The sequence below is a fragment of the Mycteria americana genome, chromosome 3, assembly GCF_035582795.1.
Source record: "Mycteria americana isolate JAX WOST 10 ecotype Jacksonville Zoo and Gardens chromosome 3, USCA_MyAme_1.0, whole genome shotgun sequence".
In the NCBI taxonomy this organism is placed as follows: domain Eukaryota; kingdom Metazoa; phylum Chordata; class Aves; order Ciconiiformes; family Ciconiidae; genus Mycteria; species Mycteria americana.
Window position 1 is genome coordinate 40466867 of NC_134367.1, and position 26615 is coordinate 40493481.

The window sequence follows — 26615 nt, forward strand, 5'->3', positions numbered from 1 at the left end:
TTTCTTTTTGACATCTCTCTTCTATCAGAGATCTGCTTTATTAGCTCTCTTCTCACACTTTTTTCACACTGCAATGCAGCACGTCACATAGCAGCCATATCACAGAGCAGAGACACTGCTAGTGCTGGCAAATGGCTCCCTTCTCATCCAGGATTTCAGCTTCATTTGGCTTGTGATCGGTAGTCACGGACTCCCTAACACAGAGGTGGACTCTCTTTTGCTCCTTTGCCCTGCCTCCTTTTCTTAATCCTCCACTGTGCCAAAAAAATTACTTTGAAAGGTATTTGGAAGCTTTTCGACTTCAACATTTTTCAAGGTGTCAGGCTGGGACTTTCCCCAAAAATAGCAATAGTTAACTTAGCTAGCTATCATAGAATCACAGAATGGTTTGGGTTGGAAGGGACCTTAAAGATCATCTAGCTCCAACCCCCCTGCCCTGGGCAGGGATACCTTCCCCTAGACCAGGTTGCTCAAAGCCCCATCCAACCTGGCCTTGAACACTGCCAGGGTTGGGGCATCCACAACTTCTCTGGGCAACCTGTTCCACCTGCATAGTGAAGAATTTCTTCCTTATATCTAATCTGAATCTACCCTCTTTCAGTTTAAAGCCATTACCCCTTGTCCTATCACTACATGCCCTTGTAAAAAGTCCCTCTCCAGCTTCCTTGTAGGCCCCCTTCAGGTACTGGAAGGCTGCTATAAGGTGTCCCCAGAGCCGCCTTCTCCAGGCTGGACAACCCCAACTCTCCATCTGTTTTCAATGTTTGTTACATTTTTAAAGAGTTTTTTTCCTTTCTTCTGAAATGTGCCAGAAATACGGGGTTTCTGTTCCATACAGTGGTTCTCCTCACTTTTATTTTCTTGTTTTTAGTGGGAAAGTCAATGAACAGTCATTTAGGAAGACGGGAAGGAGGCAGAGCAAATAGAAAGCACAAACAAGGAGAATTTCCTCGTTCTTCCCTCAGAAAACCATATCTCCTTTGTTTCTGGCTTTCGGAAAGGAATAAAAAAAGGCACTTAAGTTAGCAAACAAAGTCCCATTCCAGCTGGGCAACTAATATAGCTCAAAGTGTGACAACTGAGTACATTATAAAGATGAAACCTACTCAGCTTAGTGGGACTTTTTCTTTTACTTAGACAGTAAAAGGCAAGGGGTTGCCCTGTGCCTGCAAGCAGCTGCATGCAGATGGTGATGCACTGAACTCACCCACGAGTTTGAACTGTAAAGCGTACAGTAAATCCGCTTTGGATTTTAAACACTTCTTAAAAAATTCCTTCTCATTTTTACTCATCCTGGCAAATTTTTGCCCTTCGTGAGCTTCACAAGTCAAAGCAGGCAAGGAGGACGCCGCTTATTGTTCAACTCCAAGTGACAAAGGGTGGAGAAAGGATTCGTCATCGCACTAAGTTATGGGAAGGGCTTTGGTTCTCTAAGATTCCATTGTAGTCAGTGGAGAGAGATGGCAACTCCCGGCTCAAATTGCAGGTATGTGAAAGCACTTTCTGTAAAGGCTCTTTTCTCTCTCCGTGACTTTGGAAAGAACCCAGGTAATGAAGACAGATACAGATAGACAACAGCTGTAGAAAAAAAACCCACCTCTTTTCTTTTCTTCTTTTGATCAGTCATTGCTGTAAGGAGGAAAATGCTTACACATACACACACAAACACACACTCACACTGTCCGCACTGCTACATTTTACAGAACAGGAATCAATTCCCAGGAAATGCAAGATACCTGACCTGGAATCAGGCCAGGACCTTGGAACTTAAATGTGCTACAAGTGCATATATGTTTATATGCTTTACACAGTAAATGTGTAAATGCTTGCACAGCATCAGGTACATAACTCAGCTTTGCGTTCGTGCTAGGTATCACACTGTTTTTAAAATAAATTGTGCCCTTGCACACCAGCAATATGCACGCAAGGAAAACGGAGGCTCAGTTTAGTTTGGTGCAACTTGTTTAGGGACCTGCTGTAGGAGGAAGAGAGCGGTATATTCCAGGCTAACGCTGGGATTATGTGTCATCTGTCTCGGCAGCTCTGGGGCATTAACTGACATTGCGTATCAGGTTAGGTTAATAATCTACCACTTGGTTCTGCTTGAGCAGATCTGCGTGCCCAGGGTAGAGATCAGTGACAAACACGGAGTCTCGGAGGGAAAGGATTAGTTGCTGTGTGATCAGCGGGATGGCACTTGCACCACAAGATGTACAGACTTAACGCCTGGATCTGCTGTGAATCAGAAGCTACATCTGGAAAGTAGCAATACAAGTCTGACTCTCCAGGGATGCCCACAGCAATGAAAGCAGGCTCGGACGACAAAATGACAGATACTGGCAACTTGGATGGGATATTACCAGAATGGGAGAAAAACTTAAAGGATATAAAAATACCTGCTTGTTTTAACAAGATGCCCCAAGAGACTGGAAAGAATTTCCCTCACTCCAAACAAGTTGGGAATTACTTAGTAGGCAAAATGATCAACAAGGGTTCCTTTGCCAAGGTGATGGAGGGGCTGCACATCCCCACGGGGGAGAAGGTAAGCTCCTAATTAGAGGGTACCACGCACTAGAAATCGCAAGTAACCTCACCACTAACTTATGGCAGAGAATTTCAGACCATTTAATCTGCAAACCACAATCTACTCAGTGAATTATCCTCTGAACCTTATCCTCATAAATTAACCTCATAAATTGAGTTTACTGCTCATGTATAATCAGGCACATGTGTGAATATGTACTGAGTGCAACTGTTTTCACAATTATAAAACAATATAGGCAACAAAGATATCCTCCCACTGAAAGAGAAGAGGGTAATGGCGTAAGGACAATTTCAAATCTGCTTTCCCTGATAATCCTCACTGAGTAATTAGTGCGACGTATCTGACCTTTAAAGCTATGGACAACACTTATTGAAAAGCCAGCCACTCCAACAGCAATCATTTATATGGCAGGATACAGATAACATCTGTTATCTCTAGCTCAGTTGGGCTAAAATAACATACCACTACACGTAACTGTGGAAAGGTGAATTACCATCGAGTGGCTTTTTTATTTTTACTTTTCTTATGGCTTCAGTAGCTTCACTGGCTGACTAGCTGCCCAAACTGCAAAGGGCCTAATCCCAGCCCTTTATAGCCAGTATCTTGAATGGCTTTTAGACCAAACCAGAAGGGAGCATGTTAGGAAAAAAATGTGGTACAGTACAGATGCAGTTAACAGTCAAGCATGTAGGGATTTTTTGCACTTGAGAACATTTCATATATGTGTATTTATTAATGCAATCAGATGGATAGACATGACAGTTCAGCCTTCTTGTTTTGGCTTTCAAAAGAAATAAAAATTGTATTCTTCCATCGACAATGTCTCCCTCTGTGATACTGATTATCAACATCACGTCAAACAGCTTCTCCCACATGTCAGCTTACTCCCCATCCTTTTGAAAATTAATCTAGGTTGCAAAGCTTGTTGCCAATTTGCATATATCCTGCAATTTAGGTAGCCATAAAAGTCATTGACAAGAGAAAAGCCAAGCAGGATTCCTACGTTTTGAAAAATATGAAGCGTGAGCCACGGATACACCAGATGATTAAGCACCCCAATGTTGTTCGGCTATTTGAGACCTTGGAGACTGACAACTCCTATTACATGGTGATGGAGCTGTGCCTCGGTGGGGACCTCCTGGACAGAATTTGTGACAAAAAGAGGCTGGCAGAAAGGGAAGTAAGGAGATACACCAGGCAAATTCTGTCTGCAGTAGAGCACCTGCATTGCCAGGGGATTGTTCACAGGTAAGATGTTTCCCTCCTTCCAAAGAACAGTAAGAAAAGAAAGTGTGCAAGAACATAGAGTGCTCTTCTTCACTGAGAGCATTTCTTTATTTTTCCCTTGTAAAAACAAGGATTGCAAAGAAGACTGTGTTCTCTCAGCCCATCTTAATAAAGCATTTTATTCTCAGTGGTGGTAGAAGATAAGCTGTTACACACTCCTTGGGAAGTAAAGTAACTCAGACCAGGGATAAGAGCTGATCAGCACAACAAATTAATACTTTGCCGTGATTATCTCAGAATTAGCTGGTGAAAAGCGTGTATCTAATTCAAATATTTCAGTGTGGCTATGCATATAAATATTGATTTCATTTGGTTAGCCACAACATATTGAAATAACCACACATCACTCAGGACAGAAGATTGAGGAATCACAGCTCACTGGCTGCACAGAGGACATGGTCCTGCGGGCCCAGGTCTGTGGCAGGTCACTGGCCTTCCATGCTGGCTTTTGCTTTACGGGGACAGATCATGACTTCAGCCACTGCTAGAGGAACCTGAGCAGCCCATGCAAGGAGAGATGATCTTCTTCCCCCCACTAGGGATCTTGGCACATATGCCAAGAGCAGCAGAATCAGGACTTCCATTTGAGGTGGGAGAATAGGCAAGAAGCAGTTTTTCCCACTGGTTTTCTGTTTTACTTAATGATCCGCAGTCAGTCAGATCCTTAATTTTAAATGGTAAATGCACTCATCAAGAAAGCCCCCAGGACCTTGCAAGTAATCCAGTTGACTGTATTGTTACATCAGCCGTGAAACAAATAAGCTGTGAATGTGATGGCTCAGCATTTACAAGTGCTTTGTGACTTGAAATGCTTGCAAGCCAGCACTTAATTGTATTGGATTTGTTAATTAGTAAGGAATGGACAAGAAAGAAATAGTCAGTATCTGACCTAGAGAATTTAAACAAAAAACAAAACAAAACAAAAAAACCCACCAGAAAATAAACCCAAGGCGCTTCACCCATTTAGTCCAGGCTGACATCCCTGCCTTGGTGGTTCCCTAATCTATTTTACAGCATTTCTTCAGTGCCCATGTTAATAACATTTACGTTCTTCCCATGACAACATTCTTCATGAATTTCTCAAGCCCTCATCCCTTCTTTTTGTTTGGAAACAACTCTTCCTGGTGAGCAGTGAAGTATCCTGACATCTTCCCCTACTTTTCTCTTCTTGTGTTGGTATTGTTTTGCTGGGAAGGCTTTGCGAGAGAGAATAATTTTGCTGCACACCCTGAGAGCAGCCAGGTATGAAGTGGTGTGAGCTCTTCCGGAGACTTGCTTTACTATCAAACCCCATAACTAAAGGAAAATTCATCCCTGGCTCTCAAGCGCCTTGTCATAGGGTTTATGAAGTTGCATGGTCCAGCAGGAGCCCAGCCACCTTGCTAGGTCACAGGCATAGGTTCAGTCAGCAGTACCTCAACTTGTGACCTGCTGCTAGCTTTGAGATTCAGAGCTGCAGCCTTGACTTCATACCAGAAGCAGACTGGGAAGGATCTGGAAGGGCTTCCCCGCTCAGCTCCAGCTGCAGTGATTTATAGCAATTCACTGCAGAGGTTAAACCGACGAGGATAATTGTGGGTATATCCTCTTCTGCAAAGAAGGCATCAATGTTTCCAGAAAGATGAGCACAGAAATAGGAAAGTTACCCCACAAAGTCAATCTGATTTTCTCATCTAAGCACTGAGCAAAGCTCAACTCTTTGTATTGCTTTAACACAAGGAAAGGAGAGTTCCCAAACTGCCTGGTGGGAACAGCTGCTGCTCCACACTACCCCAGCACCCCACAGGTGTCAGAGCATTGCTGGGGAGGGTGCTGGTAAAATCACACCAGGTATCATGGTAATAATTTCATGAGATGGATAATTGTGTGCCAATGCTTGGGTCTGTGCCCGGGGCCTCTTTATTTTACTAGAATGGAGGTGCCTCCAAGGTCTCATTCCTAAGCTTAAGAATTTGCTAATCTAATATACTTTTGCTCAGAAGTGTCTTATGGGCATTCCTGATTTTTAACCCTGGGATATACCTCAGAAAAGCAGTATTTTCTATTGTCTTAATAATATACCTGATGAAAAACTGGCCAGTTTTCTAACTATTTTTAGTCCAAATTAATATCGCTCATCAGAAATCCTGTGCTATGTTTGACAGCTATTTTGTTTCCTGAGCTTTACTTTTCCTATTCAGCACTATTCCTAAAATCAGCACTGATCCACCAAATCCTTGTGACTTAAATTAAGGTTGTGTCTACTTTTCACAGTAAAGGTAGTACTTTTCTCGTCCACGCAAGATCACGGTTGATTTTGATGCAACTGTTGCCAAAATGATCAAGAAGATGGAGGACTGACTCACTTGCTTATTCATCCAGCACACAGCACTTTACTGTGCCAGATATAAGGCGGCTTAGGCACAAGATCAGGTTCAACAGCTTCACAAGCTAACACTCATCAGCTGAGCTCTGCTAACTATCCCTATGCCTGCTCTAGACGTGGCCAAGTGGTGAGGTAATGCATCTGAGCTTAAAAACCTCAAATAAAGACATATAAGCTAAATCACATTACCTCGCAATTGGATTGGGCTAGCGCATGCACACAGTCAGCTACCAACTCCTAAAGCGCTTGCTAAGTGACAGTAACTTGCTTGCATGTACAGTTCCTAATTTTTCCTGGATATTTTCCCTTCTCCCATATAAAAATGTCATATATCCTTTTGAATCACTACTGGACCAAAGACCTGGAGAAGCATCACAAGCTGCCCTCTAGGCACTCTCTCTGAAGGCCCCATGGGAATGAGAAAAAATTGATGATGTTGCTTAAACTTACAACATTTCTGGGAAAGTTTCCTCTGGAAAAAAAGAAAAAGATGTATCTTTGATGCAGGATAACTTCTGACACTATGTAAACTTTAATAGTGACCATTACCAGGTTTTTCAGGCAAGAAAGCATACATTTTTATTAACTGTGTGATCACTCAGCTCAGCCTATAGAACAGCAGTTGTGGTAATCCAATGTAACATTATTTAATTGTAGTGTAGTAAAAGTCATCAGAGTGCACTGTGGGGTGCTAAATCCGATAGAAATGTCAGATTTGCAGTGGCCTGAAACACAACTGGTTTTAAACCACACAGTTTTAGTGCACAGCGTTCTGTCACAGGGATAGGCTACGAACAAAGCTATCTTAAATCTACCTCCCAGCTTTTGGGCACTGGCTTATTTGCCACTCTAGAAAACATGCTATTCAAATTAAAACCGATTAAAGAGTTATCATTAAAACCATCTCCATCCCATTCTCAGCCTGGGGCGGCAGAGGGTTTGGAGCGCAATGCTGTCCCCTCCAGAACCACGGAGATAAAAGGACTCTCCCACAAAACCACCCACCGGGACCACGGGGTACACCTCCGGACTTACTCCCCTGCAGCAGCGCAGTGCTGTTCGTGCAGCACCGGTCCTCCCAGCCCTTGCTCCTTGCTCCTGTCCTTGTTCCCATCCCTCCTTCTGGTTTCTCCTCCTGTACTCTCTGAGGTCTTTGGGCTGACGAAAGTGCTTCACGACTTCAGAGAGGGTGGGAGGGAAATCCACGTACGTGGAGCCGCTCCTGAAATTTGCTCTGTCCCCCCGCGCCCCCCGCAGAGCCGAGGGAAGCCCCCAGCGGCACGCGGGAGGCCGTGATGGGAGTCAGCAAAGCACCGCAGGCTCCTGGAACGCCTCCCAACACCCAAATTACACTGGCTGAGGATTCCCCCGTGCTGCGAAAGACTTCAGCTGCCACTTCAGGCGTTCCCCACAGTGGAGCAATAGTCTGGCTTTTGGTTTGAATTTGTAAGGATATAAATGTTCCCACAATAAGCAAGTAAGCGCCTGAGCCAGCTAACAGCATTTTTCCTGCAGCTCTGAATTACGTCCTCCTGCGGGGACGGCTAATACTGGTTGACCCTGTTTACATAAACATCACTGCGGAGATGTCTCCACCTTCAGGGTATCTGTCCCCCACCCAGCTGTGGTACATCTCCCCTCCTCTGCAAGATCTTACTTTCCAGTTCCCTTCTCATCCTTCATACCTCTCAGGCATGATTTACTCACAAAGAAGGCAGAAATACTCAACAGTGCTCATTACTTCAACAAAGACAAAAACACTCCGGGTCTAAGTACATGCAACTTTCTTTTTGACTCAAAAGAAGAAATAAATGATGTTCTTTTTTTTCTAAAAAAAGTACATCAGTAGAACGGATGATTCCTAAAATGAATGGTCTATTTAAAATATGTACTCATTAAATATTCCCTGAAATACAGAAAGTTTCCTTTTTCCCAACTGAAAACTTCAGGAAGGAATAAAGATCTTGTTAGAACTGTAGGCAGAGCTGTGCAGAACTATTGTTATTATTTCAATTAAACTTTGCTAAAAACTATCTGCAGATGGTTAGCTGGGACATCAGGCCTTAAAGTTTGCCTTCTGTCTTCATTTCAGGGACCTAAAAATTGAAAATTTTCTTCTTGATGAGAACAACAACATCAAAATCGTTGGTAGGTACACGTTATCTGTGAAGCTTGTTTTCAGCTTTTTATTTTGTGTGGCTTTCAGTGACAGTTCAGCTACTATTTAAACAGCACATTTTATGAGTGAGCTTGTGATTATTCAATAAACATATTTGAGCTTTTAGAATAAATAGAAGTTATGAAGTATAACTTAACAGCTTGTTTATTTGAGCTTTAACTAAAACATATTTTTAAGAGAACAAGGAAAACAATTTTGCCTATTGTTTTCCCTTGTGTATTGCTGGAGAAGCAAGAAACAATTACAGCTTTTATGTGTAGAAAGCTGTTCCTAGCAGAAGTGATTTGTAGACAAAGAAATAAATCTTCTGGGGTGAAATGCAGGTATGGACACATTAGCTTCTGTCGAGTCATTACTCCAACTAGAAACCTCATCATTTGGTATGTGAAAAAAAAAAGGCTCTTTTGGTCACTAACAGAAACCTTGCTACAGTTGTGAAGCAAACATTTATAAAAATGAGGGAATTTGCACCAAGCAGTTAACACAGCTCAGAGAAACATTAATTTTATTCTATGGAAACCGCACAGAAAAATCCCCGCGAGGGAAGCTCCCTTTTAGAGACGCCACATGTTTAACCCAGTGTTTCCCAAACTTTTAAAAGCTTAACACCTCTGAGAAAAAAGGCACCAACTCTTCACCCCTGTTTTATAGCCAGCCAGTCCTTTACAATCACACCTTTCTCTTCCCTCCCCCTTGCACACATGCACATATACAGAGAAAAAGGCTTCAGTTAGCACATTTTACCCCACGTTTACAACGGGCTAAAGCACAGCCAGCTGAGCCAAATGCCCTAGCTCATTAAGCCATGCTAATGCAGCTGTGTAGCTAACCCCTTGTACTAGCATACAGTCAACTGAGGCAAACTAAAATAGCTAAACCCAAATCAACCAAACCAGGCGTACATCCCCATGGCTGGGAAACTTCACTGTTACCTCTGCTAATTCATGGCACATTTACTTGAACCCAAATTGGCATCCACAGCTGAGATGTCACCAGATGCTAAAGCCAGCTGCTGTTTTCATCTTTCTCCTATCTTTAACCAATTTGCAAAGTTAAACTATTTTGAGAAGAGACTAAAACTTCTTCACCTTTGTTTTTGTGACCGTCAGATTTTGGACTGAGCAATACTGCAAAGTTTGAGGGTCTCTCTCAGGAGCTGTTACATACCCAGTGTGGAAGCCCAGCTTATGCTGCCCCAGAACTCCTTGCTCATAGGAAATATGGTCCGAAGGTGGATGTCTGGTCCATGTAAGTAGGTCTAAAAAGATACTTATCAAAACAATCTCAGCACTGAATCGTTTAGACAAGACTCTGACATGAATAGGTTGGTGGCACTCTGTTTTGGGGCATCAGTGGGGAAAGCAGAGATATATCAGAGAAGGGTTGCCAGAAAAAAAAAATGTATGGGTGTGAAAAATATATCTTGAAACGTGTATCCATTGCAGAACACTGGAGGAAAAAAATGAATGAGCAATGCATGTGCTATTCTGGAGTAAGCCTGTGGCAAGGGAATTCAGCAGAAGGTAGGGTACCCAGCTCTAGGAGCCTGTTCTGAAAAGGCAGAGAAAGAGCTTGTACGTACCAGCCCCCTCAGATGAACCCCCACCCTCCTGTCCTTCTGGCACACAGGTACAGCTGATATCTGAGTAACTTCTGTCAAAATCAGAAGCCCTGGAAACCCTGAGCGGACAAATGGGCATTTCCATCTACTTTGCCAAAAGAAGAAATCTGAACAGAAAAATTGAGTCTCAGGGACACACAGACCAAAGATGTGGCTACAGCAGAGCCAGGAGACCTTCATCCATACCTTGGCTAGGCCTTTATATCAGATTACGATTAAAAAGTGGAGTTATTTACTTCATAGGTGGCACAAACCTGAATGGATTCCTTTTTCTTTGTTCATTACATCTATAGGATATGTCTCTTATAATAAAGAATAATGCAGAAGGTGCCATCAGAAGAGTAATTTTTCACATAAATTATCTCAGACTTTTCAACTGCATTTGCAGTTTGCAATTCTAGCAGTCAAGTTTGGGTTTTTTTACTTTTTTGGTAGTTTTTCTGGATGGATCTGAGAAAATCATAGTATATTAAGTCCATTTTTGTATCCTTTGATCTTCATGGATCTGGATAGGAGAGCGGCTCTCCATGTCCATCATTTGTCCAAAGGCAGTTCATGTTTATCTGTAGGTATATGTGCCCACGTATCAGCTTCTCCTCAGCTGTTTTGATAGTGACCATATGCCCTGGTCTGAGAGTTCCACCTGGAACACGTTTTTAAGCACATTTCTAGCAGGTATGATTCAGGGCATAGAAGATGAGTAATACAGACTAAGCCAAATCTTCATCTAGAGCACTAAGATTCAAAAACCCAGTGGCTGGTCAAATGCACCTTTGTCCAGACTCCTCCCACCTATTTACAATTGCAACCATAACTCCCTGCAATATCTTAACTAACAAGTGGTAGGGTAAAAATCAGGGTGCTATTGAAGCCAATGATGAAAGCCCGTGGGTTTCAAACAGCTCAGAAGACTTGTAAGAGTATTTGGACTTTTTGGCTTAGAAGTGCCACCTCCCATCCCACCCCACAACCGTATTGATCTAACGGATCTTAACGTTCTGCTTCTGTTCAACACACAACGCTGCATTTGATCCAAACCCAAACTACCTCTCTCTGGTCACCTGCCAGAAGGAACAGGAGGTCTGGTTGTACAGAACTGCTCTGAACTGGGATGCCCCACCCGCTTGTCCAGCTGCAAGAATACGGAGTCTTTTTGAGGAGCTCTCAGCAGTCTTTACTAAACTGTGTATCTACAGAGGACAAAGCGTTTTAGTTTCATCTACAAGGTTGCTGGTACCTACGTATAGGCATCTGATTCAGATGTCTAAAGTAGAAGCTTAGCGTTCCTATATGCTCAAAAGAGAAAGAGGATTTATATACACATAAATATATAATGCACATTATTCCTCTCAAGACCTGCTTCTGGCAGACATACTATATATTAGGGGTTTGACCTAACTATGATTCTTATACCTAACTATGATTCTTATACCTTCCTGTAAATTTACACGATATGAATGGTACACAAAGTTAAGGATGAAGGGACAAATTCTACCAAATTACTTCAGTATAAGTCTGGATTTCAAGAGCGCTACTGTGAATTTATGTAGACATAACACAGACAAATCAGGTCTAGGGGATGCTGTCAGCACTTAAATAGGATTATATTTATTTCACGTTTCAATGTCTGAATGAAGGCAAAGCAGTAACCTTAGAACAATTTACTGAGCTCACTGTTAATAAACATCACTTAACAGGTTAAGGGCTATATAAAACTTATATAAGGCCCTTGGTATTTAACATAGACATATTCTACATTTTAGGCATAAAGCATATTTACTATTTAACCTGAATTGTTCACATTATTGTCATGGAAAAGGGAATTCTGATGAACCAAAATATTAATTAGAAAGATAAGTAACTTCTATTGTCGCAAAATAAGTAAAGGATTGCAGATCGACTGGACTCTGGCAAAAGATTCCAGTGTGGTGGAGAAATAGTGACTTTATGCAGCAGGACTGACAAGGAGTCATTACAATGGGAACCAGAAAGCCATGTTCAGTCAGAAGCACATTCAGAAAACCAACCAGATTCAACTATAATACAGCTAAGGCTCCTATGAGGCAACAGCGAACAGCAGTGCTTGTTTTGCCTAATCATAACTTTTGTGCATAAGATTTTAAAGATTCTTTGGAGGACTGGAAAGTGATTGGCTTTTGTGCACCAGCTGAATTGAGGAAACAGCTGCTGTATTCAAACAAATCCAGATAGTTCAGTCGGAGAGAGGAAAAGCAGTCTGTTATAGCTAATAAACTTTCAAGTTTAGCATGCCATCAGATTCCAGCTATAATTAACCACTAAGTGCATTACTGTTAACTAGCTACATTTTGTACATAAGATTTAAAAAGAGATTTTTAGGATGGCAGCTCCATCCGTTCCCCAAATTCCCATACCTTGGGGATTCCTCATCCAGTAGGCTGATGAAAAGAACTATATTGCCAGTTTAAAGCACCAATCATGTATATCATCACCAGCAATTTAAAGTGCATGGTAGTGTTTGCAGTGTTGAAAAGAAAAATGTATTTAATGTTGTAATGACATTAGAGATCCGTTTGCACTGCATGTTATTCCCACTCATCAGAGAATATTCAGGGGCCCTTCTCTTGCTTCAACTCCAGCTACATTTAATCCACATGCTATTATCTATTATAGAACAACGATCCTTGCTACTTCAGTCAACTCAATGTCGTTTAATTGCAGCATGTTTCCTTTGTATCTCTGGGTTTTTTTACTCTAAGGATTCATCAGGAAAGTTTTGGAAAGCATTACATTCAAGGACTAGTTTTATCAGAAGGTTTGGTAAAGTGAGAAGAGATTGATCTCACCTATATTTAGCCATTTAACAACCAGGCATGTGGGTTATACCAGGCAGTTAGTGTCCTGTTATTGTCAGTGCAGGGAGACAGCTCATCTCCTGAGACACTTAAATGTAGCCTAAAATAGCTGTATAACGTGGCTGTGATGAAACTCTCTTGGAGAGGCCTGTCTTTGATTCCATTGATAACTACTGATACCTAGGTTTTTAGACGGTTAAAGTGAGACAAGATAAGTCCTAGTTGCGAGTAATAAAAAACATTTATCCATAGGTCACTGGTTCAAATGCAATTCAATGCAACATTTAGAAAAAGGTGCCACCATCTTCTCATGGTTTTTCAATGGTGCCATCATCTTCTCACGGTTTTTCCAACTGTTTGAAAGCATTAAAAAAAGACTGTAGTTGTGCACGCCACAAACAGATCTGTTTCCCAGATAACGTCGTCATCATCTGCACTAATGTACCAACCAGATCAATTAAATTAGAATTGCCTGAATTCCTAAAATGACTGTCTTGACTGAGTTCAATAGAGAAACGGCAAAGGATGGCAAAGAGAAGTGCTGTTGCGGTGGCGCAGCTCAGCTGGAGCAAGGAAGTACCATGGAGAGTGTTCAAGGAAACCTCCCCGTTCACAAACTCGGGACAGCTAAGCAAGTTTTCCAAGCGTTGGTACTTCTCCAGACTGAATGGCAAACCTTCACAAAGTTTGCTGATCGCTGCTAGCAGACTGTTAGTCTTTCGCAAGACTTAAAGTTTTAAGTCTTTAGCCAACAGCAAGCTGTTACCAAATGAATGCCTTCTAGGCATAAGTCACACCTAATTTAGCAATCTGAGCAAAGCAAGAAGAACTGAATTACTCTCTGGAACAAGATCTATCACATCAGTCCCAGCTCTGTGTTGTCACTCAGCCTCCAAACCGAAATGCTTTATTCTGGTGGGCTGGGTACACTACACTGACACTCCAATGAGCTTATTTTAAAAATAAACAGCAGGTTTCCACTTTCAACACTGCAGGCTTTCCAGTCATTCACTGTACAGTCTATTTTATACACACTTACCACAACATTCTTTTCTAGATAAAATGGCATCTACACAAAGAAAAAAGGCGTAAGATGTGTATTCAGTACAAATTGCTGCTTAGAGGTAGTTTGTAACCTCATTCTTGATATTGAAGGCAAATCTCTGAAATCTGACTCATAGCTTTGTGGGATTTTTAAACAAATCTTCATTAGCATTATATGGAGCTCTGATGTTTGTCTTTTTCTTTGACAGAGGTGTAAGCATGTTTGCTATGCTAACTGGCACATTACCCTTCACGGTGGAACCTTTTAATATCAAGCAACTACATCAAAAGATGTTAATTGGAGAAATCAGCCCTATTCCGTCAGATATCTCCCCTGGTAAAGCACTCCGATTTTTTATAAAGAATACGGATGTATAAAAGGTCTAACCCGTGTAATAAAGTGAATTTAGCAATAACGCAATCTTCTGGAAAATAAGAGGTACCTTTTCCAGTTGCTTCGTTTGCATTTAGAAATAACTTTTGTGTGCTTTAGGCAAAATCTCTTTATCTCAGGCTAGTAGGAAAATAACATTGTTGTCTCCTCAAAAGACCACTATTCTTGGTTCCTATTTACAGGGGGAATAAAATGTACATTGCTTTTACATAAGTGGAGCAGCTGTGCAATAAATGAGAACTCTGTCATGTTTTGTATGTCCCACGCTGTGTGTCGTAGCCAGGCATTCTTTCCTGTTTTTCCCAAAAAACAGTTATCAAAACCTTAGATAATTTTTCCTGAAGAGCTTATCTTTTGGCTACAGACAGAACCCACAACACTGAGATAATTAAAGAAATGGGAAGGCTATTTTTGTGAAGAGTCTATTCATATTTTTCATGAGAAAGAACTGAAATACAACATTTTTCAATGAATTTTACTGACAATCTTTAATGAGGTACAGCCTATGGAGTCTTTTAGGACAACTGGGAAAGATAGTTCTCAAAAGCTCTATCCTGAATTACAGCCCATGGCTCTAAAACCCAGAAGTCATGTTGGTGTATATACACTCTGGGTTAGCAGTCCAAAATTTACTTCCTCAAAGCTCACAATTCTGCTGCTTTACAATGATTCCTCTACACCTCTGGCTTTAGTCCCTGTTTTCTCTCCACCTGGGCTAGCATCGGCTCTGTTGACCATCACAGGCTTGGGCCCCTTCTCACAGCCGTTGCCGTGCAGCTTCACTGACCAAGTCAGAAAGCAGAGCAAATGAGACTTGTTTTACCCAGCTATCTGCCAGCATGAGTTCAGATCTCCCCATCGTTTTGAGCAGCTTTGCTCTGACGTTAGGCAAGAATGAGCCTAGGAACCAAGATTAGCTTCAGTGGCTGCCTGCAGCCAAGCACTGGGAAGCAGCAGACAGTTCCAGACTAAGCTAGCTGCTTCTAGTCTGGAGTTACAGTATTAAGATAATGTGATGACTCAATTTCTTTTTCTCTCCCAGTAAACGGTATGAGGATATCTACCATAGCTGTCCAGAATGCTTGTACATTAGTCTCTCATTTATCTTTCTTTGGAGATTGGTTGCCAGAGAGCAGCTCCATTTTTCTACAAGCCCTCCATAGCTGCAATTATTATATTTCTAATTTTTCTATTTATGCTATTGTTATAACTTCTACTAATAAATGCATTATCTCTGCTTTTCTACAAAGCCCACACAGTTAGTGGAAGATTGCGGATAACTCCATTGTTCCCTTGCCCATTGGGAATTTAGTGAGAGAGCAGTAGTAAACAAGCTTTGCATACTTTAGATCTAAGTTCTTCTGAAGGAGATTACAAGTGAAAGGAGCAGTATGTTTCCAGTTTAATGCTCACTTGCCATGTTGCTCATTTCAAAACATCCCCAAGGAATATGGAAGAATTCGGTAGAGTTTTCCCAAGAAGAAAAAAAAAGAGAGAGACTTTATGCAGTGTTGGAGCTGAGTGATAGACATATGGGAATGTTTGAGCTTTCCCTGTCCCAACTCCAGGAAGCCAAAGCACAACACGTCATCTGAGCACACGGGTCCATCTCCCGCCCTCGATACAGGGTTTTATCAATGAGGTTAGCTTCTTTGTGGGAGGAATGTAACTCCTGGGTAGTCAGCTGGCACAGAAGTGTCCCTTCTCAGAGCCTTGATCGAATGCTGAGTGAGCACAATGCTGAGATTGCTATTGGTGCCACAGGCTGCATTCACTGGGGTAAATCGAGCAAATTAGGAAGCGAGGTCCAGTGCTGTATCTATAGCAGCATCCATAGGTCCGTAGCATGCCTCCCAGCATGGTTAGGCCCCTGCTGCCCACCCTGCTCAGGCAGGGCAAGTGCCACATTTCTGAAAAAGGAAAATTTTGCACTCCCCAAATAATCAGATATTACTAGTAAACAAGCCATTTCATCTGAATACTGCACAGGAGCTGTACACTTCATGCAGTCCTTACTTGAGCCTGACCCTGCTAAGAGGCCTGGAGTCAAAGAAGCAATAAAAGACAAATGGTTGAACGAAGGCTTCACCAGGAAAATACTGAATGCTTCTACCTATGAGAACAGGTAAAAAAACTCACATCTCTTTTCTAGCTTGGGATTTCAGGATTTGGGATTTGAGGGGGAAGTGTTGGGGTTTTTAGGAATTTTTTTGTTTTGTTTGTTTTAGAAGATTCTTGTTATCTGCTCAGGGCTGTCCCAAAATGACAGAATTTTATTTCAGAAAACACCACAACAACTTTTCTAACTGTGAGTAAATTTTATATGAGAGGAAACATCCTTATAGAACTGCTTATATCCATTGTATCATTAATTTTGTTCTGAACATGCCTCACTGGTGCCACTAATTTCTAGACAGTGTGCTTCTAATCCTTTCCTGCAAAACTAGGTCTCACACGCCTACCTGAGGGAATGACATTTTTATATTACACTGAAGTTCTTGTTATTCTAATAATTTTTATTCTCATCCATCTTTGTAACTGGCCTTAACTAGTCTCCATTTTTTTCTTAGCAAGCCACTTTGCAGTTTCAGATTATTATAAAAGTTTGAAATAGATATGTGCAATATAATGCTTCACATAAACATTGCCAACTTTCGAGATGTTATTCATCTTTCATATTGGGAGGCTGCAAAATATACTTTGCATGTCTTTAAATACCTAATTTCAGTGATGGACCTTTTACATCTTCCTCACAGCTGAAAGTAGCTAGTCATGGGTCAAATATTTTGTGCCCAGATCATTCTGTAAAACTCAATATTTTACACTAATCAAAAAAGAGAGTAATTTGGCCTATGTAATCTGCACCATCTGCAATGGTGTCTACAGGACACGTGGCAGGTTTTCCTACCACAATCCAGGCGTTCCACTGCCAGTCACAGCCGGGGCTATGAGAAATCTATGTGCAATTTGTTCATTTCTCTGAGAATTGCCCACCGTTCCTACATTTGCCATCCCTCCCTCCCCTCAGATGTGTCTGTGCCCATTCATACTGAAGTTAGACAAGTTTGAAAAAATGTCTTAGGAGTCTCAGCATCCAAGGCTGTCGTATTTCTAAAATGCCTTTACTAGACTTTACTACTAACAGAAGTCTGTGAGTAAAACAATTATCATTATAACATAACCAGTTTTATTTCACAAACTGATTTATATAAAAATAAAAATCCTCCTGTACTTTCCTTAGTTCTTTTTTTGTCCTTTGAGATTTGCCTGCCTTTGGGGCTCTTCCTGTCTTCTTACGCACACGCACACACACTATCTCTCTGTTAATCCATTTGAGACTACTATACTGAGAACCAAAAAATACACACTCGATTAAAATGAGAAAATGCTATTTTCCATCTTTTAATTTTTCAAGCTTAATCCTCGCGGGTGTCCTTTCAGAGTAATCAATTATATCAACAATAGGATATTTAATAATGCGGTAACAGAGCCTCAGCCCTGCAGTGAAGTTAGCGTAGCCTGACAGGGGATTTTTGCACAACTGTGTATCATAATTTGCATGTACAATCGACTTAGCCTGCTCCAGCTACACCACAAGAAGTGTGTTGTCCGCTTACTGTAAATTCTGACATTGTATCTGGACGCATCATTTGTATTTAAATACTTTTTCCTAATATTTCAGACTTTGCCCCAGTGAATTGAATCCTGTTGTTTTAAACTACATGACAGAAATGATGAAGTTCAGTCTTTCAGAAGTTATCAACATTTTAATAAATAACAGACCTTCTCCTGCCATGGCTTCTTATTGCTTATTGCTGAAAAAACTGCTCAGGTACCAGAAAGACCGCAAAAGAGCCCAGGTAAGATACCATGATCATGGCAAGCACAAAGTGCTCCCTGGATTCCTAGGAAGAACATCACGACAGCCACACAGCACATGTGAAAAAGGTGGTTGTCCATGGAATGGAGACAAAACTCACCAAAAGTCGTAATGAAATTGCAGATCTGGGTGCAGTCTCAGGAAACCTATGTTTCCTGGCATTCTCAGAGGTGATTATTTTAAGGGATTTTTTTTCTTCCAGAGATAAATATACCCTTTTTTATGACTAATTAATTTTAAAAATGGGCTGCTGGTTGTAATGGGATTGAGAATTATTCTGCTTTACATAAAAGATTACTTTTCCATTAGGAACATTAGCATCTCAGTGACCTCGCCATCCCTTCCCTTTCTGACTGGTCCGTGAGGGCCTGATCCAAAGTCTGGGGAAGTGAGTGGGAAGCTGTGAAAGTTGTAAAATCTTTTCCCAGCATCTTTTTTTGTATTTTTACCACTGTATCTTATGCTTACGCTCCAGCTCCAACTCACTCAGGGACATGGAGTGAGATCAGAGGGGACAAAAATTTAAAAAATAAATTCAGAAAATTATGGTAATCGCTGGTAAGGCCACAATTAGTTAAAAAGGCTGTAAGCTTTTCTTTTACAACCGTCTCCACTAAGGGGTTCACAGCTCAGTCATAAAAATTTCGCCTCAGGCAGAAACTAGGCAGACAGGAAGCCAAATTCCAGCTTCTAACACACAAGTGCAATGGGGAAAGTTCCAGCAACAAAATAACACACATCAGCGATTAGCTTCCCATTCAAAGCCTTTGCCCCGGAGAAGCTGTATTTTGAGAAGGTCCAGTTGACTCCTCTAGAAATTATTCAGATGAGCTTGAGCAGATCCAGATCTCCATCCCAGCACACAGCCCCAAGGTCGCAACAGCCCGTGTAATGTTTGCAGGCAGAGCCACAACCCAAAAATATGAGTTGGGGAGTGTGTGTGTGTGTGTGCGCGCGTGCACGCTTAGGAGGAGGAAGCTTTCCTTCTCATATGTGATTTTTTCATGTTAAAATTTTAAATTGGATCTCCTAAATGGTAAGTCACTCAAAAAGAACCATATTGTGAAGGCTACTGACCAGCTTTCCTGAATCTCTGGATAGCAAGCTGATTTACAGCCCCTAGAGATTTAGCCTTCCAGGCAAGTGGTAGCGTTTCACGTCCTCTGTGACCTCTTTCAGCATCCTACCCGGGTGGAAGAGGGAAGCGATCTTGTGCATCAACTAAGTTACAAGCTGATTAAGGGGCTGCGTTTCTTCCTGCCACTCCTGGCATCCAAAATGCCTTATTAAGGCAGAGAGTCAAGCTGAATTCAAGCACAGACCCGAAAAATGGCTCCCATAGTAAGGCAATAACACTACAAATTATTGTTTTGAAGTCCTAGTATATTTTCCAGGCAGGCTGGAGGTTTTGGTAGAGCAAGGAGAAAAAGAGGGGAAGTTTAACAAAGGAATGACTGACATTTTCTTTCTCCATGTTGACATTTTTCCAGTCAAAGGTTTAAACCCAAGCCAGTACTGACGCAAAATAACCTAGCCAGCTACCAGCTCAAAACAGTGGTGACTTTCACAGAATCCCAGAATCACAGACTGGCTGAGGTTGGCAAGGATCTCTGGAGGTCATCTGGTCCAAACCCCCTGCTCAAGCAGGGCCACCTGGAGCTGGTTGCCCAGGACCATGCGCAGATGGCTTCTCAATATCTCCAAGGATGGAGACTCCACAGCCTCCCTGGGCAACTTGTGCCAGTGCCCAGTCACCCTCACATTGAAAAAGTGTTTCCTGACGTTCAGAGGGAACCTCCTGTGTTTCAGTTTGTGCCCAGGGCCTCTGGTCCTGTCACTGGGCACCACTGGAAAGAGCCTGGTTCCGTCCTCTTTGCCCCCTCTCTTCAGATATTTGTATATATTGATGAGATGCCCCTGAGCCTTCTCTTCTCCAGGCTGAACAGTCCCAGCTCTCTCAGCCTTTCCTCACAGGGGACATGCTCCAGTCCCTTCATCATCTCTGTGGCCCTTCACTGGACTCTCTCCAGTAGCTCCATGTCTTTCTGTACCAGGGAGCCCAGACCTGGACAGACTGCTCCAGGTGTGGCCTCACCAGCGCTGAGCAGAGGGGCAGCATCACCTCCCTCCACCTGCTGGCAACCTTCCTCCTAATGCAGCCCAGGGCACCATTCACCTTCTTTGCAGCAAGGGCACATGGCTGGCTCATGATCAACTTGGTGTCCACCAGGACCCCCAGGTCCTTCTCTGCCAAGCTGCTTTCCAGCTGGGTGGCCCCAGCATATGCTGGTGCCTGGGGCTGTTGCTCCCCAGGAGCAGGACTTTGCACTTCCCCTTGCTGAACTAAACCTAGCGGGGACGGGTCTAGCACGTGAACTGGATATGCACTCTGGACTCTGTTCGGTTGTGCCATATCACAACTCCCCATTTCTACACTTTCCCTATGTCCCGTTCCACGTAGCTCCCAGATGTGCAGTTCTTTCTTCTGCACCACAAAACAATGCTCATCTGAAAATCTTCACATGTTCAATGTGGGGACTTCTTAAATTTGCATTCGGACAGACAGAATCTCCCTTTGATGGCTTTGCAGGGAAATGACTCACTTTTAGGAGGGCATCTTTGCTGATAACCTGAAATACAGGCACAAGCTAGATGCCTATATTTGGCAGAGTGGATTCTATCATAAATAATACCTTCTAATATCTGTTACTAAGACATAGAAATTAGGAAATTAGAAAAGACCAATTCATACTACCTTTCCATGTCATTAAAAGTTCGTTTCCTCTTGTTTGTTAGCACAAGGTTTGTAAATGCTACCTTTAAACTCAGAAATACAAAGCCTGATACTAGTACCATTTAGAGATTATTCTGTAATCAAAGAGTGTTTGTAAAACTCATAGTTTTTTTCCCACATAGTCACTCTACATCGTTCGTTTCTTAATTTCATCCCTCTACTCCCTCTTACATTCTTCTGTATTACGAAAATTAATATTTCTCCCTTGCTAGTAGTTAGGCTCTGCAACTATTTGTAGTTAATAATGATCGCCTCTCGGTTGTTTCTTATTCAAGCCTTATACACAATTAACCTGTGCAATCACTCCTGCCCAGGAGCTCTTTTAAATCATGACTATCAGTGCTACCACCTTATGCCAGTTTCTCCAATGTTCAACAATATTCCTGTTGCCCAGAAAGACTGGGGTTTGGGCAAAAAGAGGAGGGAGGGAGGGGAAGGCTGGCTAAGAAATCAAATTGGGCGTTCTTACCCAATGCTCTTCTTTTTCCAGTATCCTCTAGCCTGTTCTTCAGCAAAAGCTACTTTATGCACATGCTTACACAACTGCAAAACTTAGCCCTAAGCGTATGCAAAGTATATAGGGAAAAGAAAAGAATGCATCTCTTGGACCCCAAGGCGGAGCCCCACACGGGTGGCATGACGTTTTTGGGCAGAGGCAGAGCCAAGAGCAGCCCCCAGCTCCCCTGGAGCCTAGCCCACGCTGCGCTGGCGCGGCTCTCGGAGGAGGCAGCTGGCAGGGCATTATCTTGGGGGGAAGATTCTCTGCTTTGGTCTAAAAGAGGCCAAATTCAACCACCTCTTTGGCAGGCTGCAACGCACTCCTCCGACCACCCGCCCACAGAGAATTGAAACTGAGGAAGAAGCGTAATGATTGTTAACAGAGTGCAAGGAGGAAATTTCCCACTTTTTCTTCATCTTCTTGTTGAGATCCTGATACTGTTACTGGAGCTTAATTACAACAGCACGGATATTCGATATTTGTATTACAAACTATGCCAAGGATATTTCATAATGCATAGATAGATGTTCTTTCTATTCTGTATCATGCCAACTATTTGCTATTTATTACTAGCAGTGTGTGATCTGTCATTAAATCACATAATTTCCTTTCAGCTCTCCAGATCTTGCAAACGTATGCATCAGCTTTAACTTTAAGTATATGAATAGTTTCACTGAGCAAAACAAGACAACTCGTGTGCATAAAATTAAAGCACAAAAATTAGCATTTGCATTTAAATGAGTGGAAATTTAAATCTAAATGTGCAAAACAAATAAGTAACAACTAACAGTCACAGGTAAAATGAAGTACCCTGAAAACAAATTGCCATTAATTTACATTATTTCTCTCTAGGACTGTAAAGGATATTGCATATTCTTATCTGCCTATGAAAAGAGATATTTACAGACAGCTAATATTTATAAAGGAGTAAATTTCTGGTAAAAAAATACTCCAGTATTTTTGAGCAAATTAAAAACCTCCCTGCTCCTCAGTGAATTGTAGAGAAAGTTGGCATCTAGCTCTTCTGAAAATTCTGTCCAAAAAGAACCAAACATATCAAATATCAACACAAACAAAAAAGTATTTGCATTCATGACAATGCTCATGAATAATATGCAATAAAAAATTCCACCAACACAATCAGCCCAAAACATTGTTTGGAACTCAAACACATATTCACAAACCACTGCATTCAACTCATTTCAGGCAGCAGACTACGCTATGATTTTTCACACAATACCGAAGAAACATACAATTTCCTGGGGACAAATTTTCAGCAGAACTTCTAATCTACAACTGCAAAAAAGTGTGGAAATTCTTTTTCATGTACAAAACCCCCTGTGTTTGAAAAACCAGTGCAAGTCATTGCATTTGCAACTCCTTCTTGTATACATAAGTTAACATTTGTACATGCAAATAATAGTTTTGGTGGATGCAAACAGATGTGATTCTCATTTTTCTGGGTGCAATTAGAGAAGTCTGCTGAAAACTTGACCCTGAAAAAAGCGTAAGATCCTTTCCATGTTCACATTTGAGCCATAAGTCATTGGATAAACTTAAAACACAGCCTGTCCCTTTATGCATCGTAATTCCTCCAAGCAATGTATTTACATTTTATGTGTTCTGTTGTAGAAGAGGGAGCCTTAATGATTACAATTTGCCATCCAGAACTTTATAGCTAGTCCTTGCAGAAAATAGCATTTCTGCCAAAAAGCTTCCTGCCCAGGTGCTTAACCAATTAGCTCTTAAGAGGTCTGGCAGTAAAACCAGTCATGGCAAGTTTTCTGATATACTGTATATAAGGTGACAGCTTGCAAAATGTAAGATGAAAATTTGTTTTCTTAACTAGCAGTGTGTAAAATCCTGGGAGACTATTTGATTGCATAGCCCAAAATGCTTATGACATCTCAAATTCCCAATTGATCTAGTGTGGTTTCAGCAATATGTTGTCAACTTAAACATATTGTGTTTCTTTTTATAAATACTTTAAAAATAATTTCCTTAATTGTGATTGGGTGCTGCAAATAAGTAGGAAGGATGGAGTAACCCCACAAGTTTGAGGTTTGGGGCCCTTCAAACTTTTCCAAACATTTTTGCTAACTCACAAAATACATGCAAGCTTTCAAAAGTGCCTTTCCTCCACAAATTACACCCACTTTTTATAATGGCACATCAGATTGAAAACATACTTTTCACAAGGGGAGTACTTTGCAATGCAAAGAATAGAAGAAAACCATGAAAGATAAATATACCACAGTAAAACAAATGACTTCTCTGATTCTGGAAGCAAGAAATTTGTATTATGTGGGGATGGCAGCGAAAAGATCAAAACTTACTACAGATAATCCTTGAAGTGGTAGCTGCATAACGATAAAGTGGGTTTGTCAAAGATGATATAGAGAACGTGATAAAAAGCTTGGTCGTGAACTGGAATATCCATGTGGATAGTCAATACATTTCAGAAATTTCATTTTCAGGCGTGCCAGACCTGAGAGAAGACGGTCTTTGGCAGAAGCAGCACATGGTGCAGATAGCTCATCGTGGCCCTTAGTACTGTAGAAGGGGATTTATGTCACTGTGCGGCCCTTGCATTTTCACAAGGTTTTGATACCTGAAACCCAGCGTACATGATGCTCTGAAAACTTGAATCATGGGACAGACGAGTGTCCTACATATGAGAACACACCCCCACGTGCATGTAGGAAGCACGTAGGAGTAAGGGTGACGGCACCGCAGCAGGAGGGAGTCCTGGAGCCCATGCTTGTGTCAGGATGCTCAGTCCTGATACCACAGCTCCATGGAGGTCTTCCTGCTGCGATCCCACTGCAAAACCTTCCCAGGACTGCTCTAGCCCTGTGCTGACTGCCCGCCCTCACAGTCCCAAGATAATCTTCCTCCTGGGTCGGGGGGTGGTTCACAGAATCCTGTAATGTTTTTGCTTTGCAGCATGAGCTCTGTGGTACCCTGGTCTCCCTCAGACATCTGTTACCAGACTCTGAGCCATAAGCCTCAAAGGAAGTGCTACGGCCTCTCCAAAGATGGCATTCTAGCCTCCAGTGGGTTTTCATGAAAACTTGCTCCCTATGGCCTGTGCAGTAAAAGGCAGGGTCTGCCAGCCCGTGTGCAGCTGGGTTTCAGGAAGAACCTTTGGCATGGGGTCTGCTCAGATGAAAAGCTGATGTGTGTAACTAAGGCTTGTGTGAAAACAAGATTTCCCATTGCACGTGTTATACTGTGATTTTCTTTAAAGTTCAAGGTGGTTTCTTGTTCCATACTAATTGAATGCTGTCTGATCATTTTGCAGGGGGAAAATGAAATAGAAAAACAAAATATTAATCCTGATAAACGTTTGAATAGGGAGTCAGAAATTCAGATTTCCCAGAAGGCTGAAATGGACACTCTGGAAAACCTCAGGAATTATGGCAACAGGGCATTTCCTTCTGTACTAAGCCTGGCAGTGCCAGATGCTATTCAAGAAGATGAGGTCGCAATTACACTGGAAAACCAAGAAAACTTCCCAGAAGGTACTGTTCTGAAATACAGTCTTGGCATTCAGTCTGAAAGGGTACCGGGGTATCTGTCTGGGAAAAAAAGGGAACACAATTCCTGAAAATGCTATAGAAATATCCTTCCACTTTGTTCTGAAATTGCAAGTATTTTGAGCAATTCTTTCCCAGCCTCAAGTTTGGTGATTGATTTAATGTTGATCAGGTGAAAAAATTAGCAGGTGATGAACCCCTGATCTGGTTTACACTCTGCAGGTACTGATTACAAATAACTGTTCCGTGTCATTGTGCAGGTTCGTTCCTCTTGAGTGCCCCTGGGATGGTACTAGTACTGCTAAGGCACTTCCAAGAATAGACGTTTATGAGTAAAAAAAGGAAATTATTTACATTCCCAGGATGAATGTGAGCATGGTGCAAGTGTCACAACTTCACTTATACTCAAGAAGGGGGTTGCACTCACATCCATGGCATCATTTTCCATAGTCTCAAAAATATAGAAGATGCACAGTACTGGATAATCAAACTCCAGATCTGAATTTAGACTTATTTCTGCTCCAGTTATTGCACGCCCACAGCTACTCACATATGTGGCATGGTTAAATTAATGTGATATATAGCCCCAGAAGCATAAATGAATAATAGTCACTAAAATTAAGGCAGGCAACTTTATGCTGAGGTGCTCATTTAAGACGGTTCACCCAACAAAAAATTGGCAATTGCCTACCTCCAGATCACCATTTGCTTTAAATCCTTGATGAAAAATTTCATTCTATGTCAAGATCTACTTTTATTTATGCCTTTACAAGTACTGACTTTTTTATTATGGGATGAAGCTGTTTTGATATTAACATGTTATTTTTCTTGAAAATACCATTCCAGCAGAAGCTGATCTGATTTATTCTATATTCTATTTAGTTTCCAAGTTTGCAGGCAGAGAGTTGATCCACCTTGGACCTCCTAAGTCATCAAGAAAAAGTACGCCATGTGAGCCCATGTATCAGCCACTTTTGGACTTTCAGGAGAATCTGAATGATTTTGAAGACTTGACTGAAGCCAGAAAACCATGTCTTCGTGAGAAATTGACATCCACTCCAGCAAATAACCAACCTCCCTCTTCAAATGTCCAAGCCATGACATGTTCAAGCAAAGTGCTTCCCCAGTCCCTAATGGAAAACATAATTATTGCCAGGAGTCCTTTCCCTCATCAGGACATGAGGATTAAAGACCTTCTGAAGGCTGTAGATGATAACATTTACATCCCAACGTGGTGGCACCTTGATAAAGAGGGCACTGATCTCCTCATGACTGACTCTTCCCAGCTGTCGCCCTTCCCCAGGCTGCGACAAGCTGCCCTGAGAGAAACCCTAGCTAGAAAGATTTCCTGGCTGGGGCCATCACGGCAACATACAAATATCTGCCCTCTGGTTTTAGTCAATGGTTCAAAACCACCAGCCTGCCCCATGTCCCAACAGCAAACGTTTACCACAAGAAGTATGAGGCAGCCTAAAGAAAACCCAACCCACATTTTCAACAAGAAAACTAAGAAAAACTTTATCCAACTCAGACACACACCTAAAACTACAGATCTAAATCTTCCGGTTTTATCTCCACCGTACCAAACCAGGTTGGGGAAAAAAGCAGAGATTCTAAGGTTAAATTTTGCATAA

At 41.8% G+C, this 26615-nt stretch overlaps 1 protein-coding gene across 1 annotated transcript; it reads left to right on the forward strand.

Annotated features, from left to right (window-relative positions):
* The first annotated feature begins 2290 nt into the window (after positions 1-2290).
* On the forward strand, positions 2291-26615 carry LOC142407533 (serine/threonine-protein kinase MARK1-like). The gene is made up of 9 exons (XM_075497155.1): positions 2291-2542; positions 3501-3793; positions 8290-8345; positions 9486-9624; positions 14085-14212; positions 16259-16394; positions 17952-18129; positions 24747-24966; positions 25864-26615. Exons 1-9 carry the CDS (start codon positions 2291-2293, stop codon positions 26613-26615), a joined length of 2154 nt encoding a protein of 717 aa, XP_075353270.1.

Coding starts and splice junctions, on each gene's coding strand:
- LOC142407533 (XM_075497155.1), top strand. CDS start 2,291: ATGCCCACAGCAATGAAAGCAGGCTCGGACGACAAAATGACAGATACT. Junction 2,543..3,500: donor ACATCCCCACGGGGGAGAAG/GTAAGCTCCTAA, acceptor CCTGCAATTTAG/GTAGCCATAAAAGTCATTGA. Junction 8,346..9,485: donor CAACAACATCAAAATCGTTG/GTAGGTACACGT, acceptor TGTGACCGTCAG/ATTTTGGACTGAGCAATACT.